The sequence below is a fragment of the Anoplopoma fimbria genome, chromosome 9 (assembly GCF_027596085.1).
Source record: "Anoplopoma fimbria isolate UVic2021 breed Golden Eagle Sablefish chromosome 9, Afim_UVic_2022, whole genome shotgun sequence".
Taxonomy (NCBI): Eukaryota; Metazoa; Chordata; class Actinopteri; order Perciformes; family Anoplopomatidae; genus Anoplopoma; species Anoplopoma fimbria.
The window spans coordinates 18,022,539-18,049,590 of NC_072457.1; the positions used below are offsets into that span (position 1 = coordinate 18,022,539).

At 41.5% G+C, this 27,052-nt stretch overlaps 1 protein-coding gene across 1 annotated transcript in view; it reads right to left on the bottom strand.

Annotated features, from left to right (window-relative positions):
• sorcs3a (sortilin related VPS10 domain containing receptor 3a) overlaps nucleotides 1–27,052 on the bottom strand; it is a 239,875-nt gene that overhangs the window by 25,196 nt on the left and 187,627 nt on the right. Inside the window, exons 15-19 of the mRNA XM_054603842.1 lie at nucleotides 26,917–27,034; nucleotides 26,689–26,822; nucleotides 20,304–20,417; nucleotides 15,877–16,048; nucleotides 452–638 (exon numbers count right to left, since the gene is read on the bottom strand). Coding sequence (XP_054459817.1) covers nucleotides 452–638; nucleotides 15,877–16,048; nucleotides 20,304–20,417; nucleotides 26,689–26,822; nucleotides 26,917–27,034 — 725 coding nt within the window. The remainder of the gene's footprint in view (nucleotides 1–451; nucleotides 639–15,876; nucleotides 16,049–20,303; nucleotides 20,418–26,688; nucleotides 26,823–26,916; nucleotides 27,035–27,052) is intronic.

Below are 27,052 nucleotides of genomic sequence, written 5' to 3' on the forward strand. Positions count from 1 at the left end.
TGACTGGCACTGAAGAGTTGAGAATGTTTTAACCTGCATGCGGCGTAAGAGAGTAGTGAGCAGCTGGTCCACCGTACCATAGGAAAATAAAGGTGTGTCCAGCGAAGGCTCTTGGTATGATTAGCTCCACTATATCGTTACACTGCAAGTAGTCGTTTGTCGAGTTATTAAAACTATGAATCGTGTAAATAGAACCTTTAACAATGAATACAAAAATATTGGTCAAATGTGTTTTTAAACCAAAAACTACATTGGGCTCCTCTTTTCCAGCCCTGAGTAGGCCTAATGTCTGCAACAATCCTTCCAGATGCCATACAGTCCCAACAACCTTCACCAGTAAGGAAGAGCAGCCTCAGACTGTATGTAGCCTGAGAGGCAATCAAGTAAACCAACAAAAAACTAACATACAACAAACAAATTGACTTATTAACAAAATTGTGGCAGCACTTACATATGACATGCAGGAAGAGTGTTGTGGAATCATGACCCAGCGTGTTCTCTGCCAGAGCTGTGACACGGAAAATTCCTGCAGACTTGTAGACGTGTTTGATGCCCTCCTCAGTCCAGCTCAGGTTGGAGTAGGACACGGCCGTGCCATCGCCGAAATCCAGCTGGATGTTGGTGCGCAGAGAGTCACCCTGAAACACAGCAGGGCTTCATTCAGCCACAGATAAACACTATGCACTGACATAACTTTTGAACGTGAAGCCGCCTTCGCCGCCACAGAGACCAACTTGCTTTGCCAGGGGACCACTTTGGGAAAATGCCAGAAAGCCAGGGGCCAGTTGGGACATAAGGGCATTAGCCCAGACCTCTGGGTCCGGGGGGATTCTTCCCTGGCACTCTGTTTATATTTGATAAACCAGCTATTGTAACATTTATGTTTATGTTGGTGAACAGCATTTAGCAGCTGCACTGAGCTGCTGAGCTGGATATTTCCCTCAGGAGTTGATGGAGATAAAAAACAGAGCTAAATGAGATTCGACTTTGGGTTCTTTCACACAAACCCTGTTTGGCTCAGTTTAAACAAACTCAGGTCTGCAAGATTTTTATTTAAAAAAAAAAAAACCCATTTGTTACGCCCCCTTGGTGGCTCGGAGTAGAAGGACGTAACATAATGCACCAGGTTGAGCAAGTGAGGGTGTAGTCACACAAAACCAGGACCCAATATGAATTAAAGAAAGTATTTATTTACAGAAAAGCAACACAGGGATCAAAGAGGACTGTCAGTGGCACCAAAGAAAAGAACAGAAATAAACCCACCCCCATTTACAGGTGCTAAGCACCCAAAAGTACAGCGGGTGGTGCTCACTCTAATCTGGGGTTTTAACAAAAGGTAAACCTACGTGCATGTAATATGTATACCCAGGGTATCTTACCTATCCTCGTTTGTCCCCGTGCGCACAACAAAGAATTAACACAAGACAAAACAAAAGTAGGCTGCTAAAGAAAATGGTTTTAACAAAGGTGTTTTAACTAAAGATTCATCAATGAACCAGCAAAACCAAGCAAAATCAACCAGAGCTCAACCAGAGCTCTGCCACAGCTCAACCCAAAAAGCAACCACCTTCTCTAACACAAACAAGGACTATTTAAAGGGGAATGGCTGATAGGAGATCTGGAACAGGTGTGGTGATGATCAATGATTGGAACCAGGTGCGCACATCTGAGAAGGAGGAGAATGAAAACAGAACACAATACATGTAGGCCTACAACATGTATACATACAAGACACTGTACGTAACACTCCCCCCCCATAAAGAGTCAGCCCATGGCTGACGATACCTCAAACCATCCCCATAACACCAACAATAATAATAAACACCGCCAGTAACCACTTACCAACAAGAATTAAACACGAGAAAGAGCGTCCGCAAATACATTCTCTGTGCCCTTTTTGTGGCGGATTACCAGGTTATAGCTCTGAATCATCAGAGACCAACGCATTAGTCGCTGGTTGTGGTTGTGCATACGGTGCAGAAACACCAGCGGATTGTGGTCCGTGTAGATAACTACAGGCTCCGCACTAGATCCAACATAGACTTCGGAAAATTGGAGCGCGAGCAGCAAAGCCAACGTCTCCTGTTCTATTGTGGAATAGCGCATTTGGCTACTATTAAACTTTTTTTGAGAAGTAGCCTACAGGATGAACCAAACCCTCAGAATCCATCTGAGTCAGAACCGCACCAGCACCAATACAGCCCGCATTGACTTCAACGGAAAAAGGTTTACTAAAATCAGGAGCACTAAGTACTGGGGCATTACACAAGAGTGCTATACAGCTTTCAAAGGCGATTTGACACCTATCCGACCACACAAACTTTACCAATGGACTGATCAAGTCAGTCATTGGGGCTGCAACGGAAGAGAAGTTCCTACAGAACCCTCGGTAGTAACCAGTCATTCCGAGGAATCGGCGTAACTCCCGCCGAGTAGTGGGCACTGGGAAAGATGCTATGGCTGCGACCTTGGCTTCCAAGGGACGCACTTGGCCTCCGCCCACCTGTTTACCAAAGTAGGTCACAGTCGCCTTCCCAAATTCACATTTTGCCAGGTTCAGGGTCAGGGACGCATCAGCCAGTCGCTGAATCACGGTCCTTAGCGAGTCCATATGGGCAGGCCACTCTGACGAGTGTATTACTACGTCATCCAAATACGCAGTGCAGTTAGGCACACCACTAAACACAATATTGACTAACCTTTGGAAAGTGGCTGGAGCATTTCTCATGCCGAAAGCCATCACGGAATATTGTAGAAAATTGTCAGGAGTCACAAAAGCACTTATATCAGAAGCACGAGGTGAAAGGGGCACTTGCCAGTATCCTTTCAATAAATCTAATTTCGTGACATAGCGAGCTGATCCTATTGTATCCACGCAATCATCTACACGGGGCATAGGAAACGAGTCAGGCACAGTGACATGATTTACCTTACGATAATCTGTGCAGAATCTATGGGTTGCGTCAGGCTTCGGAACCAATAAGCACGGAGAACTCCATGGACTGGAGCTGGGCTGTGCTAAATCATGTTCCAGTAAATAATCAACTTCTTCTTTCATCAGAGATCTTTTAGATGCATTTACTCTGTAGGGATGCTGCTTAATAGGCCTGGACTCACCCACATCTATGTCGTGTTGTAGCACCGTAGTGCGGGTAGGCACATCTCCAAACAGACAGGGGAACTCAGAGACAAGGCAGAGTAGGTCAGCTTCCTGCTCCCTGCTTAAATGATGCATTAAGGATGTAAGTTTCACCAACATTTCTGAATTGGACAACCGAGGGGTCTGTTGCTGGGCTGTGCGTAAACTCAGGCCATCCTCATCAGTCACTGTGAGAGAAGTAGTAGAACTCACAGCTACTGACACCGCAGCCGCAACAGTGGCTACAAGGGGCGCACTGCGTGTCTCAGGCTGGACGTCGCCTCTAGGATAGTAATTTTTCAGCATATTAATATGACACACTCTGGTTTTCCGTCTTCTATCAGGGGTCCTGACAACATAATCGGTAGCACTCAACCTCCTGTCAATGGTGTAAGGTCCTGAAAAACGAGCACTCATTGAAGTACCTGGAATGGGCAGTAACACTAAAACCAGGTCACCTGGTTGTAGAGAACGTGGAAGTGCTTTTTTATCAAACTGCCGCTTCATACCCTGTTGTGCCACAGAGAGACTCTCCCTAGCGATACTGCAAGCCTCGTGCAGTCGTTCTCGAAAGCGACTCATGTAGGACAGCACGTTTCGCTGGGTGGGCGAACTCTCGCCCGTTAGCTGATCCTTCAACACTCTTAAAGGGCCTCGCACGGTGTGACCAAATACCAGCTCTGCTGGACTAAAACCTAGTGACTCTTGCACTATTTCCCTAACTGCAAATAGAGCCAAAGGAACGCCTTCATCCCATTCCCTACCGCTCTCCATAATGTATTTGCGCAACACTGACTTAAACGTCTGATGCCATCTTTCGAGTGCCCCCTGCGACTCCGGGTGATAAGCACTAGAGATCCTGTGTGATATCGACAGTGATGTTAACACCTGTTCAAATATTCCAGAAAGGAAGTTGGTACCTTGATCGATTTGCACGATCTTAGGGAGGCCGAAAGTAGAAAAGAACTTGATCAGGGCCCTTACTACTGACTGAGATGTTATTCTCCTAAGAGGGATAGCTTCAGGGTACCGGGTAGCTACGCACATGATTGTTAAGAGGAACTGGTTGCCGGATTTCGTTTTTGGCAGAGGGCCAACACAATCAACCAATACGTGTTCAAACGGTTCCCCTATAGCCGGGACCGGGTGAAGAGGGGCAGGCTTAATAACCTGATTAGGCTTCCCCGTGATCTGACATACATGACACGTACGGCAAAACATAGACACATCTCGCTTCAAACCTGGCCAGAAGAAATGTCGCAGGTTTTGTCATAGGTTTTCGTAATACCTAGATGACCAGACCAGAGATGGTCATGAGCCAGGGATAAAACGGACTGTCGGTATTTTGTAGGCACAACGATTTGAAACACATTACTCCACTCATTATCAAAATTAGCGCAAGATTTCCACCTCCGCATCAGGAGATCATTTTCCACATAATAAGCCATTTCTTTATTTTTAGCACTCTCTGGAGCAAGAGCCGCAGTAAAACACTTGGCTAAAGTAACGTCCTCCTTCTGAGCAGCAATAAGACGACTACGAACCATAGGTAACCTAGTTGTCTCTGAGGTGGGAGTATCGCACTGAACCTTAAGCTGGACACTCGGCTCAGCAGTAGACTGAGTAAACACAGGTGGTAAAGCAGTCTGGCCAGTCAACTCAGTCGCGAACAAGGTATCCGACAAATCAACTGCGTCACCCAGGCAAAGACACTCCATTTGCTAAGTCACAGGTTAAAAATATCTGATGGAGAGGTACAGACACAAAACCCATTTCGATGCCTTGCACCAGCACACTAGAGCCACTAAAAGTGTCATTAGAAAAAGGTAACACGTCAGACAATATAAAAGACTGTGCTGCTCCAGTATCCCTTAGTATGCGCACTGGGCACTGGTTCAACGCATTTGCACTGAGGGAAACCAGCCCGTCCAACATAAATGGTGCGTAACAGGGTTCCAAAGTGTCACCCTCCATCTCCGGGGCTAGTGACACTGGACCCACCAACGTGTGCACTAAACCAACCTCTTTTGGTCGTTTACTTGGCTGTGACAGCTTGCGTTTTAACATAAAACAGTCAGCCTTGATGTGTCCGGTTTGGTGACAATAGTAACACTCCCGTTCCTGGCGTGGTGGACTAGACGGCATTCTGGCCGGGGCAGAAGGAGTAAAAACCCTACTCTCATATCGGGGAGTCCCAAATGTTTGTTTGTGCGTTAACACAAACTCATCAGCAAGCACAGCAGCTTGCGCTAACGTCCCAACTTTTTGCTCATTGAGATAAGTCACTAGCCGATCCGTCAAAATTAGTCGCGTTGCTTGCCTTGCACCATCGATTAAACAGAGACTCTTTCTCGCGGGCGAACTCCATGAAAGTTCTACCAGGCGATTTTTTATAAGTTCGGAACTTTTGTCTATATGCCTCAGGCACTAGTTCGTAGGCACGAAGCACAGCTGTCTTGATCGCTTCATAAGACAAACTATCTTCCAGAGAGAGAGCAGATACAATCTCCTGGGCTTTACCCGTCAGTTTACACTGGAGCAGTATAGACCAGACCCCTTTTGGCCATTTCAGGAAGGTAGCAACTCGCTCAAAAGCAATAAAATACGAGTCTACTTCCGCCTCTCGAAATTGAGGTACCAACCCTACATTTCTACTCACATCGAAACCTCCCGCAGCCGCGGAGGGACCAGTATGTATGGATCTAGTAGGACCAGGAGATTGACCTGAACTCTCAGCTTTAGCAGCAGCTTCTAGTTCTAGGCGCTTCATCTTCACCTCTTTATCCGCTGCTATTTCTAACTCTATTCTGCGGTTGGAGGTGTCCGCCTCCATTTCTAATTCCATTTTCCGTATAGCCAACCGGTGACTATACTCAGCATCTTTCTCTTTCTCCTGCGCCTCAATCTGCAAACGCGCTAAGCGTAGCCTATGGCGGGCATCATCGCTTACCCTAGGACAGGAAAACGGAGAAAATCGGGGCACAGTACGAGGAGGCTTAAGCTCCAAATTAGAGGCCCCATCTGAAGGAACTGAATCCCTGTTGTCCTTCTCTGCGCTAGAAGACAAGGAAGGGGTTGGAATATCGGGCTCACTAGCAGTCACACTGTTGCCCGTACTAAGCACTTTATTGTGTACTAACATACGCACCACAGCTTCTTTCAGTTTGGCTTTTCTCAGACTAGTTGAAACTACCAATTCAAAGTGTGCCGCAATGGCATACAAATCCTTTTTTTTACAGCGGTCAATCTGCTCCACAGAAGGATCACTAAGAAAACCCTCAATATCAAAAGTGCTCATGATTTCTCAAACAGCCTCAAGCCAAACCTCAACCAACCTAACCAATACTACCAGCCTACTTGACGTGTGCACTACACACCAACACTCACCAAACCCGGTGCTTAAAAGGATCAAAGATCCTGGACGAGCCCCCAATTTATGTTACGCCCCCTTGGTGGCTCGGAGTAGAAGGACGTAACATAATGCACCAGGTTGAGCAAGTGAGGGTGTAGTCACACAAAACCAGGACCCAATATGAATTAAAGAAAGTATTTATTTACAGAAAAGCAACACAGGGATCAAAGAGGACTGTCAGTGGCACCAAAGAAAAGAACAGAAATAAACCCACCCCATTGACAGGTGCTAAACACCCAAAAGTACAGCGGGTGGTGCTCACTCTAATCTGGGGTTTTAACAAAAGGTAAACCTACGTGCATGTAATATGTATACCCAGGGTATCTTACCTATCCACAACAAAGAATTAACACAAGACAAAACAAAAGTAGGCTGCTAAAGTAAATGGTTTTAACAAAGGTGTTTTAACTAAAGGTTCATCAATGAACCAGCAAAACCAAGCAAAATCAACCAGAGCTCAACCAGAGCTCTGCCACAGCTCAACCCAAAAAGCAACAACCTTCTCTAACACAAATGGGGGCTATTTAAAGGGGAATGGCTGATGGGAGATCTGGAACAGGTGTGGTGATGATCAATGATTGGAACCAGGTGCGCACATCTGAGAAGGAGGAGAATGAAAACAGTGGGAGGAGACAGAACAACAACACAAACCAACAACACAAAACAGAACACAATACATGTAGGCCTACAACATGTATACATACAAGACACTGTACGTAACACCATTGGTCACGGTTTGCTTCTAAGCGGACTTTGTCGTGGTTTATTTGTGGTGTGAAAGAAAATGAACCGACCACAGGACTTATGACCGCAGATATATGATTTTAACATGGCTTCAAAAGCTAAACTGCTCATAAAACCTTCTGCTTATCATGAAATCTGTTCAGAAAGAGATCTCATATTTGATCTGTATAAGGCCATTTATATAACCCGTTTATGTAAGTCAACCACATTTCCCTGATTAATCGGTCAAAAGCTGTTCAAACTGCTGTGCTCGTATCCAACACTTTGTCAACTCATTATGTCCATTAAAAAGTGTGTGAGGGCGATCCTCAGTAATGATCCCTGAATCACTACTGAACAAGACAATCCTCATGTGCTCACCGATGTTAGCACCAGCCTAGTCTAGTAGCTAAGGGGCTTTTGAAAAATCCTGTCTCTACCTGTTAGTCATTATTCAAAACATGTTAAGTAATACTAACAATGCTTCTAATCAGCTATTTATTCATAAATGTACTCATCAGAAGTATTAAAGTGCTGCAGAAACTTCTGTCAGTCAACAAATGTAATTTCCCTTGTGATGCAGGTTGACAATCACCTGCTACGTAACTGCTGGGTGTGTAAATACACAACTGTTTGTCATCTGAAAAGGTTATGTTGTGTGAATATTGTTTTCATAACTTTTTTTTATGCTGCAAACCTTCTGCTGCCTGAGAGCCCAACCAATCAAAATCCAAACAATCATTTACATATATTGGACCATCCACAAAACTAAAGGAGCACCCCAAGGAACTGTACTGGCACCGTTCCTCTTCACTCTCTACACCTCGGACTTCCGCTTCAACTCTGGTTCCTGCCACCTCCAAACGTTTTCCGATGACTCCTCCATTGTTGGATGTATCACCAGGGACAACGAGGAGGAGTACAGAGGACTGATTGAGAGCTTCATCACATGCTGCAGCAACAACCACCTGAAGCTCAACATCAGCAAGACCAAGGAGCTTGTGGTGGACTACCAGAGGAACAGAAGCCCCCCTGTCCCTGTTTTCATTCAGGGAGGGGAAGTGGAGAGGGTTGAGTCCTACAAGTACCTTGGGGTGCAGATCAACAATAAACTGGACTGGACACACAACACTGACGCCCTCTACAGGAAAGGACAGAGCAGGCTGTTCTTCCTGAGGAGGCTGAGGTCCTTCAATGTGTGCAATAAACTGCTCAAGGCATTCTACCAGTCTGTGGTAGCCAGCGCCCTCTTCTTTGCTGTGGTGTGCTGGGGTGGTGGCATCAGGACTGGAGATGCCAACAAACTCAACAAGCTGGTGAGGAAAGCCAGCTCTGTGGTGGGTCTGGAGCTGGACAGTCTGGAGTCAGTGGGTGAGAGGAGGATGAAGGCCAAACTCGGAGCCATCCTGGACAATCCCTGCCACAGTTCCTCATGGAGAGGCCATGAGGAACTGTGGCAGCTGGGCAGCTCATTCAGCCATCGGCTGATTCTGCCAAAGAGCAGGACGGAGCGCTTCAGATGCTCATTTGTGCCCACTGCCATCAGACTGTACAACAACAGCGGAGACCACAGTCTGTCATCATGCTGACCAGCCCCCCCCCCCCATGTGGATATACTGTACATTTTTTTATTTGTATTCTTATTTTTTATTTTATTCTATTTTTATTTTTATTTTATTGTATAATATGTGTATTTATTATCTGTTTCTGTGTAGTTGAGCTGCTGCAACACTTGAATTTCCCCCATGGGGATCAATAAAGGAATATAATAATAATAATAGAGCACTACGTCTCACAGGAAGAACTATTTGATTCATGATTCTTTCATGAAAAGAAATCCTTGTCTGCAAAGACGAGTGGCTATTAAAGGAATACTCACCAACTGCCCAGATTCAGCCAGTTAAATGAAGCTTTATACACTAAAATATGTCAAAATAAATTTCACCTTTTACAGGAACTATCAACTATGGCAACATGGTCACAATGCACTGCATACTGAAAAGCTAGAAAACTGCTTAGTAGTTTTTCACAAATCCTTGAAGCTTATCATGGCCGAGCAGCTAACCCGAAACAGTTCAAAGAATGTATTTACTGCACCAATTGATTTCAGTTTGATTTACCCTAAACGAGGAAGGTAGACAGAAAGAACTGCCATTAAAAACTGGCAGTGAGGGATCACCCAGGGGCCAAATAGCAAAGGGATTGCGTGGCTTTTATGGCGACTAAACATGCACAAAAAAAAAAAAAAAAAAAAAAAAAGAGGGGTCCTCTGCCATTTGAACATGTTCATATTTGGTAATAGGCAAATATTTGGCCCCTTTCTGTGCAAATAAGCCCATCCCAAAAACATTCCAATTCACAAAGATCAGCACTAATAGAGAGAGATCATCAATAGTGCAATATCTTTTATGAACTTAACCTGGAGACGGGGTAGACTATAAAAAGTAAGTAGTAAAATAATTATTGCAGTCAGCTTTGATTTTTTCTAAATGTTGTCCGTAAATGTCAAGATTATTTCATTATTTAATATCCTCAATGTTGAGATAAGGAGTGTAGCGATGCAGTGTACGTGTGTGTGTCGCACAGCGGTAGTGAAAGAAGTGTCTGTGTATAGGCAGCCCACCACCTTGTTTTGACTTTTTCACGGTGTGCAGGTCTTCAGCTGCCTGCACGGCTCCTCTGGGAATCACATCTGGCACTATCCGAGGATCAATGCACTGTGTGAGTGTTGGTGGCTCCAGCTGCAACGGCGACCAAATCTGCACTCATCGCCCCAGGCCTGGGAATGCAAACTCCCAGCCTCCCCTTGGCACACTGTAGCGCAATGCTTCTGGGATCTCCATTTGTAACACCGCATTTGCATGCCAGCTTCGCCAAAACACACAATAAAACAAAAGTAATACACCTATTGTTCATTTTCTCTTCCCTGCTCTTTTTCTCCTTCCATCCCTCGCTTCCTGAGACCCTTCTTTGTGAGCTACTGAGTGTGAAATCATGGGAGGTTTGGTTAAGGCTTCTGGGAATATGTCATGTCACTCTCCCTGGAAAATGATATCCTTGATAAGTGGCTGGAAAGAAAAGGGAACAGCTAAGAACAGGGCCTGACAGTGCCGGCATTGTTAGGGGCTGTAATGAGTTGGCATGCAAACAGGACTCAATGTCATTCAGCTCTTCTCGGTGTCAGTTCCATTCTGCGCTCATGTTTGCTCTCTATATCAGCCACAATGGGATTCACTTATCTGCATGAGACTGGTGCCGACCCGTCTCTCTAAATGTCACTCTTTGTGTGCTGTACCTCCAAGGGCTAAACAGATCCGAACACGTCATGGCTGGAGCCTTGAGGCGGGGCATCGCTGTGGGTTTGCAATGAAAGCACAGTTATAATGGCTGACAAGGGTTTTGATACACAGGGCTAGCATTTGTTCAGGTGTGTGTCAAACCTGAAACCGCCATGTCGACGTGATGGGCGGCAAACAAAAGACACGGCAGCTGTGAATAATTCTGGAAAGTCAGTTTGTTATTTCCACAGAGCAGTGAAGATACATGTATGCACTGACCATGAATTCTTATTCAGTCAAGAGCTTTTCATGGATATTATAAGAGATAAATGGACTGTACTTGTGTAGCGCTTTTCTAGTCTTCCGACCACTCAAAGCACTTTTACATTACTAATCATTCACCCATTCACACCCATTCACACACTGATGACAGGAGCTACCATGCAAGATGCCACCTGCACATCAGGACCCTAACTAACATACATACACATACACCGCAGGAACAGCCTGCAGGAGCAATTTGGGGTTAAGTGTCTTGCCCAAGGACACATCGACATGGACTGCCGGAGCTAGGGATCGAACCGCCGATCCTCTGATTGGGGGACGACCCTGCTCTCCACTGAGCCACAGCCGCCCGATACCAAAAGGAATAAAAATACTTTGAATAAAACACCTTTACTGAAGCTTCACTAATTAATCTAATTAATATATCATTTTATAATACTAGCCAGATGGCATTGTGTAATGTGAAAGGTTTAACTTTTTCATCAAAAAAGACATTGAAAAGAATATAGTTTGAGAAAGAGTATTTGACTGTTATGAGTTTGACTTTAATATTTGTGTGGAACTAAAGTATACACAGTTACTTACTGCACTGCCATAAAGCAGTACCAAAAGTAAAAAAGTCATAACTTTATAAAAAATAAAATTAATTCATAATTTTTATTTTTTTACATGATTTTCCTGAACTTTTTTTCAAAATTCAAATTTTCCTGTGAATAAATGATTGTATTACTACCTGATTTTTAGTTGTGAACTAAGAACAAGTTAACCATTATTATAATATCGAACAAATCAAATTTATGTATTTTAATCATTAAAAAAGAAGCAAAACTTGATTAACTTAACCAGATATAAGCTTATGTCAGCAGGGATTCAGTTGAATCATTTTTTTTAAAGTACAAATTTAAATCCATCATAACAAAGCTACAAATTGGAACATTTTACACACTTTGTAAAGGTGATATTGAGGATAGGATGGATCTATTTTGGCTCTGCCCACATTTTGCTGTCTTGTGGTTGAAATATGTCTTCACAAACTATCAGCTGGTGTCTTAAGTCGAAGAAGATGTTTCGGTTATAAGTGAACTATTCACAAAAAATTGGAGAAAAGATTAAAGAGAGAGAGAATATTATTTGCATTGTGATTTTATAGGCCATCCAATTGCAAGTAGGGAAGTTTAATTAAGGCCAGGTCGAAAAAAAGATTAACATTCAATATGTGGCCAGAAACACACAACAAATAAACGTTTCTCTGTATGTGTTAAAAGCCATGTGTTTGCTAACATGTTCGCTATAAATGATTTGTGAGGGGATCTTATAAATGTGAATGCGTTTTCTACTCGTTTAAATATTACATTAAGATAAGATAAGATAAGATAATCCTTTATTAGTCCCGCAGCGGGGAAATTTGCATTACACTACATTCTTGATTTCTACAGACGATTAACTAGACTATGTTGGTGATTTTGGACTGGAATGATTGAGAAAATGGAAAACCCCTTAACAAATAGGTCTAGCTCACTGCCAGTCCCTTATGGGAAGTTGGAGTAAATTATGTTACGTTGTATGTCGCTCTTATGAACTGATAGCCAAACAAGTCAGGACAAGTCTTTCTAGTATTATGACAACACAAAGTTTGAAGATGAGCACTGCAGTTAATATTTTAGGTGGGAAACCTCAGTGGTTGCACCTGTCATGTTTGATCACAGCGTTAGCTGGCAGGAGATTCCATCTAGCTTTTCCACTGGGGCAGAAATAAGTTCCACAAAAAGATAACATGAGCAAGAACAACTGTAGAACATTTTCTCCCAAATGTGACATGAGTGTGAAGAGAGCAGAGGCTGATAAAAATTCAAACTGACAAAACAATTGTTGGGCAGATCACATGGAGCTTATTAACCGAGACGGAACGACTGTGTGTCTTCTGAGTTTTACCACATTTGATGATTATTGAACTGGGGAAGCTATGTAACGTGGCAATGGCCACACAAACACTAACTGACTAAATTAAGACAATTCAATAGTTATAAATACAGTTTTCATTGCTTATAGGGACAATTAGAAATCTGTTATAAAACCTAAAAGAACTGCGGAAACATCTCCTGAATTTTTCTGTGAAAACCAATGAATGTCTCTCTGATGAAAGCACAAAAATGAAGCATGCTCTCCTCAGTGTCCACTCTGCAACTTAAGCCCTGAGCTGGCGAGGCTTGCTTAAGAGGTGCCAGTGAAAGTGAAGCCAAATCTCATTCATGACAACAGTGAACCAGGAGGGAAGTAAGTGCTTACTCTGTCACCATCTGAAGTGATCTGTTGTACTGTTGTTGTGAAGTTTTAGTCATAATTACACTGCCCATTGTAGCAAACCACAGACAGAGAGAGAGAGAGAGAGAGAGAGCTGAGCAAACGGCTGTTTTTAGAGAATCACTCATAAAGTATTCATATATTTAGCACTCTGATAGTGCTATGTTTTAATGTGAGAGCTCTGATTAATAAATGTATTCCTTGATTTTGAAACAGTAGCCTTGTGTTTTTATTTAACCTTTCTGAGGCTACAGCCAAGATGCTGCTCCGAGGGTCCTGCATATTTGGATAGTGTACCTTTGTGTAAATGGAGATTTGTCAATGCACTATAAGGAGATTGATCCTTTGTTTCATTACCCAATTTTTTAGGCACTGAGGCAACTTGACCTTGAGATTGGCCGCTGAATCAGGCTCCTTAGATCAAATCACCAAATAGTTGACTATTCAGGGTCACCCCTATCAGGCAGCTATTTGTATTTATGTTGTCAAGCAGTTATGAGTATCTGGAACAAAGATGAGCTTATGCATTTCAGACATGGCATTAAAACAATGCTATATTACTGTCTCTATCTCATATATACACGGCATTCTGTTAACACCAAACCATTTTAACTGGCAGAGAGAAAATAAAGTGAACATGCAAGTGCCTCAAATTCCCTGGGTCTCCCTCCTTTGATGCTAAATATGGAAGGGCATTTACATTCTTCGTAAATTGTTTAGGATTTGGTTGATGTCATTTAGGCATAAGCCAATCACTTCTCTGCCAACTGCTTCTAGAGAAGTCAGTCGCTTGGACGAAGCCCATCTGTACCTGCAATTGTTAAAAATGTGACGCATAACAGGTTTCTCAACCAATAAAACCAGTTCGAACCAGGAAAATGTACCATGTGGTGGTGATGATGTTTTCATATCCCAAAATGTGAGATGTGTCATTTTTGGAGGTTTTGAATTGTGAATGTGCCCCAGAGTCTTTTACCCACTAAATATTTAAGGGCATTTGCTCTCCACAAGAAATACACTCATCGCAGCCTTCATGAATATAAATTAAACTTTGAATTCATCTTGAGAATTTTCTCAAATAGGATTGATGCCACAAGGACTCTTTACCCCGCCCTTCTCTCCTTTTATCACATCGTTCTGCTACCCCCTCCCTCCATCCCCCCACTCCCCTTTCAGGCAACCCCCTCTTAATTAAAACCGGCCTCGATTCCTCAACTTATCACTCAGTAATATGACAACTGCGTCTTGACAAAACCCTGGGCTGCACACACTTACCTTGAGCAGTGGCAAGAAATCACTTTCAAAGCTTGCAGGTATTATCCATGGACCATATTCTGCCTGAGAAACATGTGAGGCACTTTCCCAGTGACCAGTAAACCTTACAGGCCTGGCTGTGAATTCAACATCTCTCACTCACTAACAGGGACTCAAGTGAGGTCCTTTAATTCTGCCTCTGGCTCAGAACTCTGCATTGCATGGGTGATTTGGAGCCATTTGACTCCATTAAACACTTCAGAGTGTTTGGAATAAGTTACTTTCTTAGAAATCACCAGACGAAAATCAGACGTCAGCATTCCTGCTCCAGGAGTCTGTGAATTCTGCTTTTTTTAACTTTTATTTTTGGTCAAAGATTGGAAACAATTTTGATATTGTCTTTGTTGAGCTGTAGTCAATTTTCGAATATACAATCATTTGTAGCTATGTTACATTAAACCAGTTATTTAACAGGGTTAAGGTATCCAAGGGACAAGTACAGTGTAATTATGAGTACAGATGTGGCTCTCCCAGATATGTGACATGAGGAAACTGAACAACAAGGGACCCATTATCGAGCCATGAGGGATGCCACATAATATGAATAGTTTTGCATATCCTGCTTTGGATAAATACATGAATTTGCTAAAAAGAAGATTCATGGCTGCACTAAGTAATGTTTTTTAATTAACGTGATAAAAAGCAAAACATATTTTTGCTGCTTTTGCTGCCAATAAACCTGCACAAATAACACAAAAAATATACATTTTGAGGAATTCTTTCTGCAGTTTTTCAGTCAGGAACTGAAGCTTGCTTTCTGGACAGTTTATGTTTCTTTTTTTCTCTCTGCCGTCATTCTACCTAATGTGTTGTTGGTGCAAAGTCAACCTAAATACTTTGCCACATGGGTAATCACGATCAGACCCCAAAAGGGAACATTTCACTCAGCTGCCTTATGAGCGTGTTCCCGCAACATCTTTTGAATATTGGACCTCAAGACGGAGCAGATGCGCAGTAACACACACATGGCGCAATCAGTGGCCGCAATCCATTCTTTGCCAATTTGCCCGTGTGTGTATTGTGATCCCAGTGATGAAGCCTCAGAGAATTATCACCTGACTCTGCAGCTACCCTGAGCTCTACGGAGCATTGTAGCTTCTTTCAGCTCATTGTTTAAGTTAAACAGTCCTTAACTTTACTGACTCAGTCTCATAACTCTCATCAACCGACAGGTGGTGGAGAACAAAACCGAGCTAAAAAGAGTAAATATTGGACTTGCATGTTTATTCATAGCACTGCCAGAAACACAATTCCAAATAAATAGTATTTTGGTACTTAATCTGCTGAATATAAGCATGGACCATTGTTAAAAAACAAAAATAAAACATGTTTTAAGTTAAAATCAACTGAATAAATCAGTGCCCCCAGGAAATGAAAAGGGTATTCAGCTAGACTAGTGAAGGAGCCATGTTGTCTTTTCTCACCTCATCCAGATGAACCAAGAAGGTGACGTTGCTGCCCAGGTTGGCGGTGAGTTTGCCGTCTTTGGTGGTGAGCAGGAGTCCTTTAGGCGGTCTGTTGGGGCACTGCTGCTTTCTGGCCGTGTACATTTCTTTAACTCCTTTAGTGCAGTTGTTCAACACCACTTTGCGGTACCTTCGAGAGATCCAAAAAACAAACTTTAACTTTATTCCAATATATGACTTTTCATATCTACTGAAGTCTTTGCACTCCTTTAGTTTTCGAATGAATCCCCCAGGTGCTACATGAGCTTTTGGGTTAGAAACAATGTTGTTGAACTCAGCAGAATGGTGTGTCAGTACAGCTGTTGTGCCTTCCAATTGCAAAAACAAACTAGATGACAACTGACAACACATGCTGTGTCAGAGACTAAGACACCTTGCAAAGCTTAATCACAGCACGAGGGAATAAAAACACTGTGATTAAGCTTTGAAAGGTGTCTGTCCCCTGGGGAGCCTCAAATCTAACAAAGCTTTTGGAGAGAAAAATGGAATGAAAAGAAAATTAGTACAACACAGATACAAAAAAAAACTGTTAGGTATGAAGCACGTATTATTAAGTGTAATCAAGAGCCGCTGGCTGACGAGGTGGTGTCCAGCAAACAATGTGGGCTTCGTAGATAATTGGCAGACTTTCTGGGCAAAACCTGGTCTGAGTAGGAGTGACGGCATTCATCCTACTTTGGAAGGATCTCTTCTAGGAATCTGACCCAGTTTATAAGTGGACCTAAACCTTCACAACTTATTTGAGACAAGGAAGCAGAGTTGCAGTCTTACACACTTCTCTGCTCTTCCATTAGAGCAGTTACCCTCCCAAAACCCTATAGAGACCGTGTCTGCCCACGGCCACTTCAATTAATTAAATTATTAAAAAAGTAAATGGAAGAGTATTTATCAAAAATAACCTAAAACAAATCAACACCATCACAACAACAGGGCAAAGAAATATCTCTTAAATATCAGATAATCATATTGATTTATTTTGTCTAACTGAAACCTGGTTGTGTCATAAAGAATATGTTATATGCCTAAATGAAGCAACTCCACAAAGTCATATTAATACTCATATTCCTGGAGGCACAGGCCGAGGAGGTGGAGTAGCAGCCATCTTTGACTCAAGCCTATTAATAAACCCTAAACCTAAATTAAATTATAACTCATTTGAAAACCCAACCTGGAAAGCATTACAGCCAATTCTATTAGTTAGTGTACCGCGCACCAGGTCTGTATTATGTATTCCTATCTGAATTTTCAGAGTTCTTATCAGGTTTAGTCCTCAAAACAGATAAAGTAATTATTGTAGGTGATTTTAACATCCATGTGGATGTGTATAATGATAGCCTTAGCACTGCGTTTATTTCATTATTAGATTTGATTGTTTTCTCTCAGTGTGTACATAAACCCACTCCCTGTTTTAATCACGTCCTCGACCTTGTTCTGGTTTATGGTATTGAAATAGAAAATGTAATTGTCTCTCAACAGAACTCTCTTTTATCGGACCATTTTCTAATAACCTTTGAATTCTTACCACCAGAGTGTACGCCATCAGGCAAAAGTTTCTACACTAGATGTCTATCTGATAGTGCTGTAGCTAAATTTAAAGAAGCGATTCCATCTGCATTTAATTCATTACCATTGCTCAATATAACAGAGGACTCCTATGCTAACTTTAGTCCGTCCCAGATTGACCATCTTGTCGATAGTGCTACAGGCTCACTGAATGACATTTGACTCTATTGCCCGTATAAAAAGGAATATAATTATTATTTTCTATGATACACTGAGCTCCTCTCTCCTCTATCTCTTCTCCATCTGTATATATTTATGTTATATTGATGCACATCACTAACCGGGCTTCTTCCCCAGAGGCTGTGGTTGAGGTTATATCTGGACCGTGGTCGTGCCAGTAACCCACTATTAATATTAGTCACATTTCTATTACTATGCCTGTTACTGCTTTTATTGTCAATAGTATTCTATTAAATCCACTGCTGCTGTTATTGTTGGTAGTCATCCTTTTGCTTCTATTATTCTACTATTACTAGTGCTACACCTGCTATTAATTATGTCATCATATTTATAATTTCTATCATACAGATCAACAATGTAATTATATGATGTTGTTCATTATGTACACAGGACACCAATGCACTTCTTTTTCGGGAGTTTTTCCTTTTCCAATGCGAGGGTCTCCGTGCCAAGACAGAACATGTCGTATACTGTACACATTGTAAAGCCCTGTGAGGCAAATGTGTGATTTTGGGCTATAGAATTAAATTGTATTGAATTGAAATGAAATAATCACTATAAACAGATTCTGCTTTCATATGCAAGATTTTGGTATCGAAGGTGCTCTGGTTTCTGTTTGTAGTCCGAGTAGTTTTTGAACAATAACACATTGGTTGGCATGGGTTGAATGCAGGTAAATAGTCGTTGTGAAAAGTAAAAGAGACGGAATACATCAGCCAAAATGCCATCCGTGACACAACCATCGGCTATCTCCAGAAAAGCTTTAGCTTTTTATTGGTTTAAAATGAGTTTGTTAACTGGTCACACATGTCGTCTCTCTACTCCAACTCCATCCTCATATCTTAGGTTGCAGGACAGAAAGTCAAAAGTAAATACCTACATTGTCTACTGCAGTGGTAATAATTTCAACATTAGGGATGTGTTGATAAAACTGATTATTGAAATAAAATCAGTAGAGTTAAGTGATCACAAAGCGATCATAAAGTAGCAATGCTCTAATCAATTTAAAGGGGAACAGAAAACGGTCAATATTTGTTGCTACATAGTAGATTGGTGGTCCACAGTCGATCAGATACAGTGTTCGTGAAGTAGCTCAAAAACCTAAACCAGCATGACTTGAACATTGTTCAGGGCTGTGTGGTGGCTAGCTCTGTTGCTCACAGGGTTCGATCCCGGGCTTGATGGCCCTTCTGTGAGTTAGCCTGTTCTCTGTGTGTCAGCGTGGGTTCCCTCCAGGTTCTCCTGCTTACCCCCGCAGTCCAAAGACATGCATTAAAGACATAAATTGCCAGTAGGTGTGCATGTGAGCTTGGAAAGTGGAATGCATGTCGCCCCTCAGCCATTTCAATTTGTTGTGTGATTAATTTGCATGCTAATATATTTTTGGGGAAATGTTGTTTTACTTTCACACAGAACACGAATATTGCAGGATGAATAAGCAAGGTCATTTTTCAGAACAAGGCTAATGTTAGCCAAAGCTAGCAAAGTTAAACTAGATGCTTCCAAACAACATTTTTTGACTTTAGTGCTCTTGTCTTCTTGTGCCATTGTTACACTGCTTGTATGCATCACACAGATAAACATGATGATATCATTAAAGCAACTGACTCAAGAGAATATTGGGAAATAGGAGACAGATTCACTGTGACATTATCCTGTAATAACCATGTGTGACCACAGTGGCAGCTTATCAACAAAGATACATATTTTGCTTCAAATAAAATTGTCTTTCGTTCAAGTTACAAGTCCTGCAATAAAAAAATGTAGTTAATATACAAGGGGTTCTCATATTACAGACATTATATTGCTTTGCAGGGTATTAAATTATGGAGTCGAAAGATTTGAAAGATCATATTTTTCTTATCCTGTTCAAACCCAGATTCACATACTCTCACGTTGTTAAAACTTTATGATTCTTATGGGTAGATATTAGTTATATTGTAACCTCAAGTAGATCTCAGTGGCCCTACCCAACCGACCCTCAGGCGTCATTTTTGCATGTGTCAACTTCCAATTGTTACATGCAAACATTGTCTTTTCACACATGACAAGAGCACCGGTCTCCTGGGTGAAAGTCCCCCATCCATCCACCCAGGCCTCCTACCTACATAGACTTAATTGCTTTTCATACTACAGCACCTGACTTTCTCCATTACTCCATCCATAACTACAGCCAGGTTTGCTCATAGAGAATGTTTTCTATGAAAAATCTAAGTAACTGTAGCTGTTAATAAATGTAGTAAAGTCAGTGCAGTGTATATCTTTTAAAGGTAGTAATTGTACTGAAATATATTATTTGAATAAATGTGCTTCTAGCTCCTTGCAGACTCCAGGTGATGCTGTTAGCTGCTGTGGGACTTGGGATGTGGTCGGGCAGGATATTTCTTACACTGCTAACAAATGGGCTTTTGCAGGATTATTTTTATGGATGTATCAGACTTCTGGATGCCCACATTCTTAGCCAACATGTTAAAACCAGATTGTGACTCGCGCTTCTTGCCAAACAGTAAAATTCTAATCATATTAAACCTGCTTGAGCATCCAAGAACCAGTCTCCAGAACAGACATGTTGTTGCATGTTTGTGAAGAAAAAGATGCACATGAATGCATGTACCATTATACATAAATGACCCAGTCCTCACCCTGTGCTGTTGAGGTAGTTTTGACCCTGGCTGCAGCTTCTGGAGACAGTGGAGGGGTTGAACCAGAAGGCAGGCCGGCAGTTCCCGTCGCTGCGCCGCTCGTATCCATAATCACTATTGGACAACAAAGCACATCAACATGGCACCTGATCAATATCATATGTGAGAAGACACATATTGTCATACAGTGTGTTCCACATCCCTGTTGTATCCATCTCTTTATAGATGGTGTCCAGGGGCATGTCTGGCACAAAGATGTACCATTATTATGTATTGATTAAGGGCACAGTTGACAAATGTGCCACAGCAGTGTGACGCAAAGTGTATGGAAACACACTGTGGAGTTTTTTTTTCTTTCACACTCAGGGATGACTAACTCTCACTCGGCTGCTTGCGTTTGCAATCAGAACATGATTTACATCAGACAAAGTGAGGTAAGCAAGTGTCCGTTCTAATATTGGTCATGACATTGATTTATCAATTACTCACCAAGCCAGAACGAATAACAAAACCAAAAAGGCCAGTGGCTGAATAGGCTAGTTTGACTCTGTGACTACGACAGTGTGAACTATTCATTAACAAGTTGTCAAGGCAGATTGGTTGCACAGCTGTTGTGGATTTAGAAGTAGAACTTGAGTATTGTGTCTTTGGGACAAAACAGCTAAAAGGCATAGCTTGAGAGAAAATACAGCAATCAGAAAACTAAGAGTGCACACATAAGAGTGCACACATAAGAGTACACACATCATTTGGATTTCCCTAACATTAAAAATCACATCTCTGTCTTAGTTGTTGCATTGTTAGAACTTTGGGTCTTTCTGATCTCCAAATGTTGTGCCTCCTCTATTCCTTTCCACACCTCCTAGCCCCGCCCATGGGAGATGAGAGGAGAGGAGGCAAGGAAGAGACGCGCGAAGAGCGTTGTTAAGGCAAGAGGCATTTAACGAATGAGATCCTTTTCTTTGAGCGTCTTTTAAAAGCAACTTCAATTAAAAATGACGTGTCACAGCTGCATCTTAAAGGCTTTATATATGTTATTGTGTGAAGCTAAATGTTTGTGTGAAAATACTATACAAAAGGGACATATGACTGTTTGCTCTTATAAACATCATATCAGGATAATATCAGTTGAATTGGATACAACCCACATTCAGTACAACAACAGAACTAATATCAGCTGATTGTGATTAAAACAGAGCCTTAGTAGGAGCTACACAAACTGTGATGGACCGAAAAGTTGATCTTCTTATATCATTTCAGATTTTTTTAATTTAATAACACAAAAGGAACAGTTTCATTTGTAGTCCTGCCATGGTTGAGGATTTTCCAGATGTGTCACGCCTCTTTAATTTGTTATCGAGGCTGAAAAGACTACTGCCAAGCTACACAATGTTTCCTCAACCAAAGCTCCTCCTCGTGATGCATTTCACACACCACCATGCAAGCTGTCTCATGAACATCACGAGCGACTTGGGGTTAAGTGTCTTGCCATAGGAACATGGATTGGAGGAGCCGGGATCGAACTGGCGAGCTTCTGACTGGAAGACAACCCTTTTCAGTGTGACTAAAATATCACACTTTTTGAGACGTTTGCTATATAAAAACACAGTGTAAGGTTGCTTTTACACCTGTAGGCTTGTTCACTTGGTCTGCACCAAGGAAACACATGAGGCCATCACCATACAGCATGTCTGTAAGGAGCTCTAGTATGCTCACTGTGTTGCCAAACCTCATGGAGTAGGACACAAGAATAACTGACCTGATTGCGCATCCAATGTCAACTTTCAGCACTTGACAGTTTCAGCAATATTATGGTCTGTATTCAAAAGGCATGGAGGTTTGACATCCAGCTTTAATCTTTGGTTAATCAGCGTCTTGTACTGTACATACAATAAGATTATTTAGTGTTTTTGCAGGCAGGTCTCCACCTTGAAGAGCAGCATAGTTTCATCTGAGACCAATGAGAATGTACTATAGCTGACCATGTGGCAGCCAGACTATTCACACCTCCAACTATGTTAAAGGGTTGAGCTTTTTTCTTCACTGACGGCTTTTAAAATCCTCATTGTAGAATTTTAAGTAACCTTCACGTAATTCTCTGCAGAGAAAGACAGCACCAGAAATCGGACTAGTCACAGAAAGAAAATAGAAGTCACTTTACATGGGAAACATTCAGCACTCTACAAAAACTAACTGCTGTATGTTGGGATGGCTTTTTTCTACTCTCTGTTATTACAAGATAAAAAATACAACCATTTGGGATTTGCATACAAATTGAAACTATTTACACCCACACACATCGTCTCAACAGAATTACAAGCATAGCAAGCTCGCAGAAAGACAGACATTATGAGCAAATCGTGCAAAACGATCCCAAACTTATCAGATTATTGGAAACACAGTAAATGGAGTAAATTAATGGGACACATGAATAGCATATGCAATGGATTCCACTTAAATGGTTGAAAATTGGCCTCCAGCTGAGGAGTGGAAATGGTGGCTGTATAGAAACTCCTCTTTTGTCAGCTGCATGCTTTAATTGATGCACTTTTAATTCTCTGATCACAGAAGAAGACACTCTTGTCTTACTGCTAATGAATAAATCATTCACTTTACATATATTTTCTGTCCTTCAGAGATTTCTTTTGTACCACATGTGACCTCTATTTTATAATTAATCTGTGTTGCTGTAAAACGCACCAGTTCATTGCTCTGTTGAAAAAAAAAAAACACCTCTGCATTATTCCTTCAAGAGCTTACATCCCTCTTGATATTTATTTATATATATATTGTAGTGTTGTTTCTGGTAGTAGATTTAATAAATAATAAGTAATTAATATCAGGATATGTAACTAGTATTAATAATTATGATTTAAAAACCTTTAAATTAGTATAAAAGAACGATGGTGCTTGGACTTACCACTATTAGTTTACCTAACATAATTTTACATAGGACTTTATTTGGATGCCACCCTATTTTTCCAAAATAGGGAAAACTTCAAAATGTGATATTAATCATTCTAATAAACCTCTTCTTAAGAAACCTACTCTTGATCCAGAGGTGTTGGCTAACTATAGACCTATATCTAACCTTCCGTTCCTCTCTAAGATCCTTGAGAAAGCAGTAGCAAATCAGCTCTGTGACTTTATGCATAACAATAGTCTATTTGAGGATTTTCAGTCAGGATTTAGAGTGAATCATAGCACAGAGACGGCACTGGTGAAAATTACCAATGACCTTCTAATAGCTTCAGACAAAGGACTTGTCTCTGTACTTGTATTGCTAGACCTTAGTGCTGCATTTGATACCATTGATCACCAAATCCTATTACAGAGATTGGAGCATCTAATAGGCATTAAAGGAACCGCACTTAGCTGGTTTAAGTCGTATTTATCAGACCGATCTCAGTTTGTATATGTAAACAATGAAAGCTCGATGAAAACCAGGGTTAGTCACGGAGTTCCACAGGGGTCTGTTCTTGGACCTATTTTATTTACCTTATATATGCTTCCCTTGGGGAATATTATCAGAAAACACTCAGTAAACTTTCATTGTTATGCAGATGATACCCAGTTATATCTATCAATTAAGCCAGACGAAACTAACCAGTTCTCTAAACTTCAAGCATGTCTTACGGACATAAAAACCGGATGACCTGTAACTTTTTAATGTTAAACTCTGAAAAAACAGAAGTTATCCTACTAGGCCCAGATCACCTTCGAATTCAATTATCTAACGATATAGTTTCTCTGGATGGCATTGCTCTAGCATCCAGCACTACCGTTAAGAACCTTGGAGTTATCTTTGATCAGGATCTGTCTTTTAACTCTTATATAAAACAGATCTCAAGGACAGCCTTTTTTCATTTACGTAACATTGCGAAAATCAGGCAAATCCTGTCTCAAAGCAGAAAAACTAGTTCATGCATTTGTTACCTCTAGACTAGATTACTGTAACTCCTTATTATCAGGCTGCTCTAATAGGTCTCTTAGATCTTTACAGTTGATCCAGAATGCTGCAGCACGTGTTCTAACAAAAACTAAGAAAAGAGAACATATTACTCCAGTATTAGCTTCTCTGCACTGGCTCCCTGTTAAATCAAGAATAGAATTTAAAATTATTTTACTTACCTACAAAGCTCTAACTGGCCAGGCACCGTCTTATCTTAAGGAACTTATAGTTCCATATTACCCAACTAGAGAGCTGCGCTCCATCAATGCAGGGTTACTTGTGGTTCCTAGAGTATATAAAAGTAGGATGGGAGCCAGAGCCTTCAGTTATCAGGCTCCTCTTCTGTGGAACCAGGTTCCAGTTTCAGTCCGGGGGGCAGACACACTCACCACTTTCAAGAGCAGGCTTAAGACCTTCCTTTTTGATAGCGCTTATAGTTAGGGCTGGTTCAGGTTCGCCTTAGTCCAGCCCCTAAATATGCTGCTATATGCCTAGACAGCCGGGGGACTACCTAGGATACGCTGAGCTCCTCTCTCCTCTTCTCTCCCTCCTTCTTTATGTATTAATCTCCTATTTATGCACATTACTGATTTTGCTTCTTCCCCGGAGTTGTGCTTTCTCGCCTCGCAGGTTCCCAGGAATCAGGGTTATATTTGGACTGTCATCGTGCCACCTACTGAGGCCCTGCTGACACCCACTACTACTACCACTATCATTATTAGTCACATTACTATTATTATTGCCTGTACTATTACGCTTATTGACTTGCTTGTACCCTGGAGTCTTTGTGCTTTCTCGTTTCGCAGGCTTCTATAAATCGTGGCTGTACCTGGACCGTGGTCGTGCATCCTGCTACGGCCCTGCTGACACCGACTGCTACCACCATTATTATTATTACTAGTCACATTACTATTACTATTACCTGTACCATTAAGCATTTTAGCTTTACTCCCACCCTGAAGCCCTTTTTGCTTTCTCGTTCTGCAGGTTTCCATGAATCGTTGTGGTACCTGGACCGTAGTCGTGCCTCCTGCTGTGAGCCGACTGACACCCACTGCTACTTCCATTATTATTATTAATCACATTACTATCCCTATTTCCATAACTATAATTCTACTGTAATAATTGCTGCTGTTATTATAAGTAGTCTTATTATATGAATCATTTATGTCATATACATTGAATGTGTTGTATCTCTGTTATGCTGCTCATTCTGTACACATGACATCTATTGCATTCTGTCCATCCTGGGAGAAGGATCCCTCCTCTGTCGTTCTCCCAGAGGTTTCTTCCTTTTTTCTCCCTGTTAAAGGGGTTTTTTAGGGGAGTTTTTCCTGTGCCGATGTGAGGGAAGGACAGAGGATGTCGCATGTGCACAGACTGTAAAGCCCTCTGAGGCAAATTTGTAATTTGTGATTCTGGGCTATACAAAATAAACTGAATTGAATTGAATTAATATTAATCTCAGGGTTGCTACGGAGTTCTTCTCAAGGTGTACATTGACCTTCTATTTCATATACACACAAATCAAATGATCAAGTTCTTTATAAAGTAAATATTTATTGGACAAACTACATAACTAAACATAGAATAAATGACTAAATGATAGAGTAAACAGAATAAAGGGAAATAATAAAGAATAGGATAAAGAGTACAATGAATAATGAACCACATCTAAATAAAGAGAATTGTATCTGACCAAGTTGAATCAGTGAATCACTTTGGGTTGTTCTCATTGACCGATACATTTAATTCGTTGACTGAGGTTTTACGTAAAATGTAGTTTAAATGATTTAGGCACCGTTCGGCTTTCTCTGATATCTTCAGAACCTGGTCGGTTTGGGGGGGTGGGGGTAGTTTTGCGGAGTTGTTTGTGACTGAAGTCGGGAGGTTAGATCAGCCCAAAGAGCTGCATATTCAAGTGGACTGAAGATTCTTACCCCCAACTGGTCAATCACCGACACTTGGTCAGCGGCCCTACGGTTCAATCTATGACGCTCTACGTATCCCTCTAGTGTCAGTTTTATATCTGTCAGGAAAGTAACATACATACAGTCTCAAAATAATATCACATTTATTTACTATTTGAAGAGTCTGGAGTGAGATCGCCCCAACCGATCTCACTCCAGACTCATCAAATAGTAAATAAATGTGATATTATTGGAAGCATTTGAAAATAACAAACGGCCGCTGAAGGGTAGCTGTCTCTGAAGACAGTTCCCTTTTTAGTTTGTTTTTCTACTTTGACTTTAAATACAGGAGCTTTTGACTGGGCATAGCATTTTAATAAAAGACCTGTTGATGCATACTGTTACAAACATTCACATTTGGCAGCTGCCAAACAAAAAACAATAAAAGTAATAACACATTTAAAAATGTAACGGATGGGAATGAAACAACACTCCTTTAGTAGAAAGGAACACATCATCTTACCATTCAAAATCATGAGCTCGACAAATACAGGACTCAGCTGAAAGGATTCTGGAGTAGTCCTTTCCCAGCATGCAGTAGTTTCCAGGCCTGCGCTTCATGTAAATCTGTTTTTGCCCCATCACACATGGCTCCCCCTGTTGGCACAACAAGCACCACACATACTGTGACTGGTGCTTCTTTCAATGTCAGTGGTACAAATTCCTCAATGATATTCTTATGTTTTCTTACCTGGTTGTGCAGGTGCCAGGTTTGATAGTCTTCCTCTGTGCATTTCCTGCTAAAAATGGACTTGTAGTCGATCTTGATGAGCTGCCATTCAGAACGATGGCTGAAGTGTCCAAAAAAGCTGCAGAGGCAAATGATA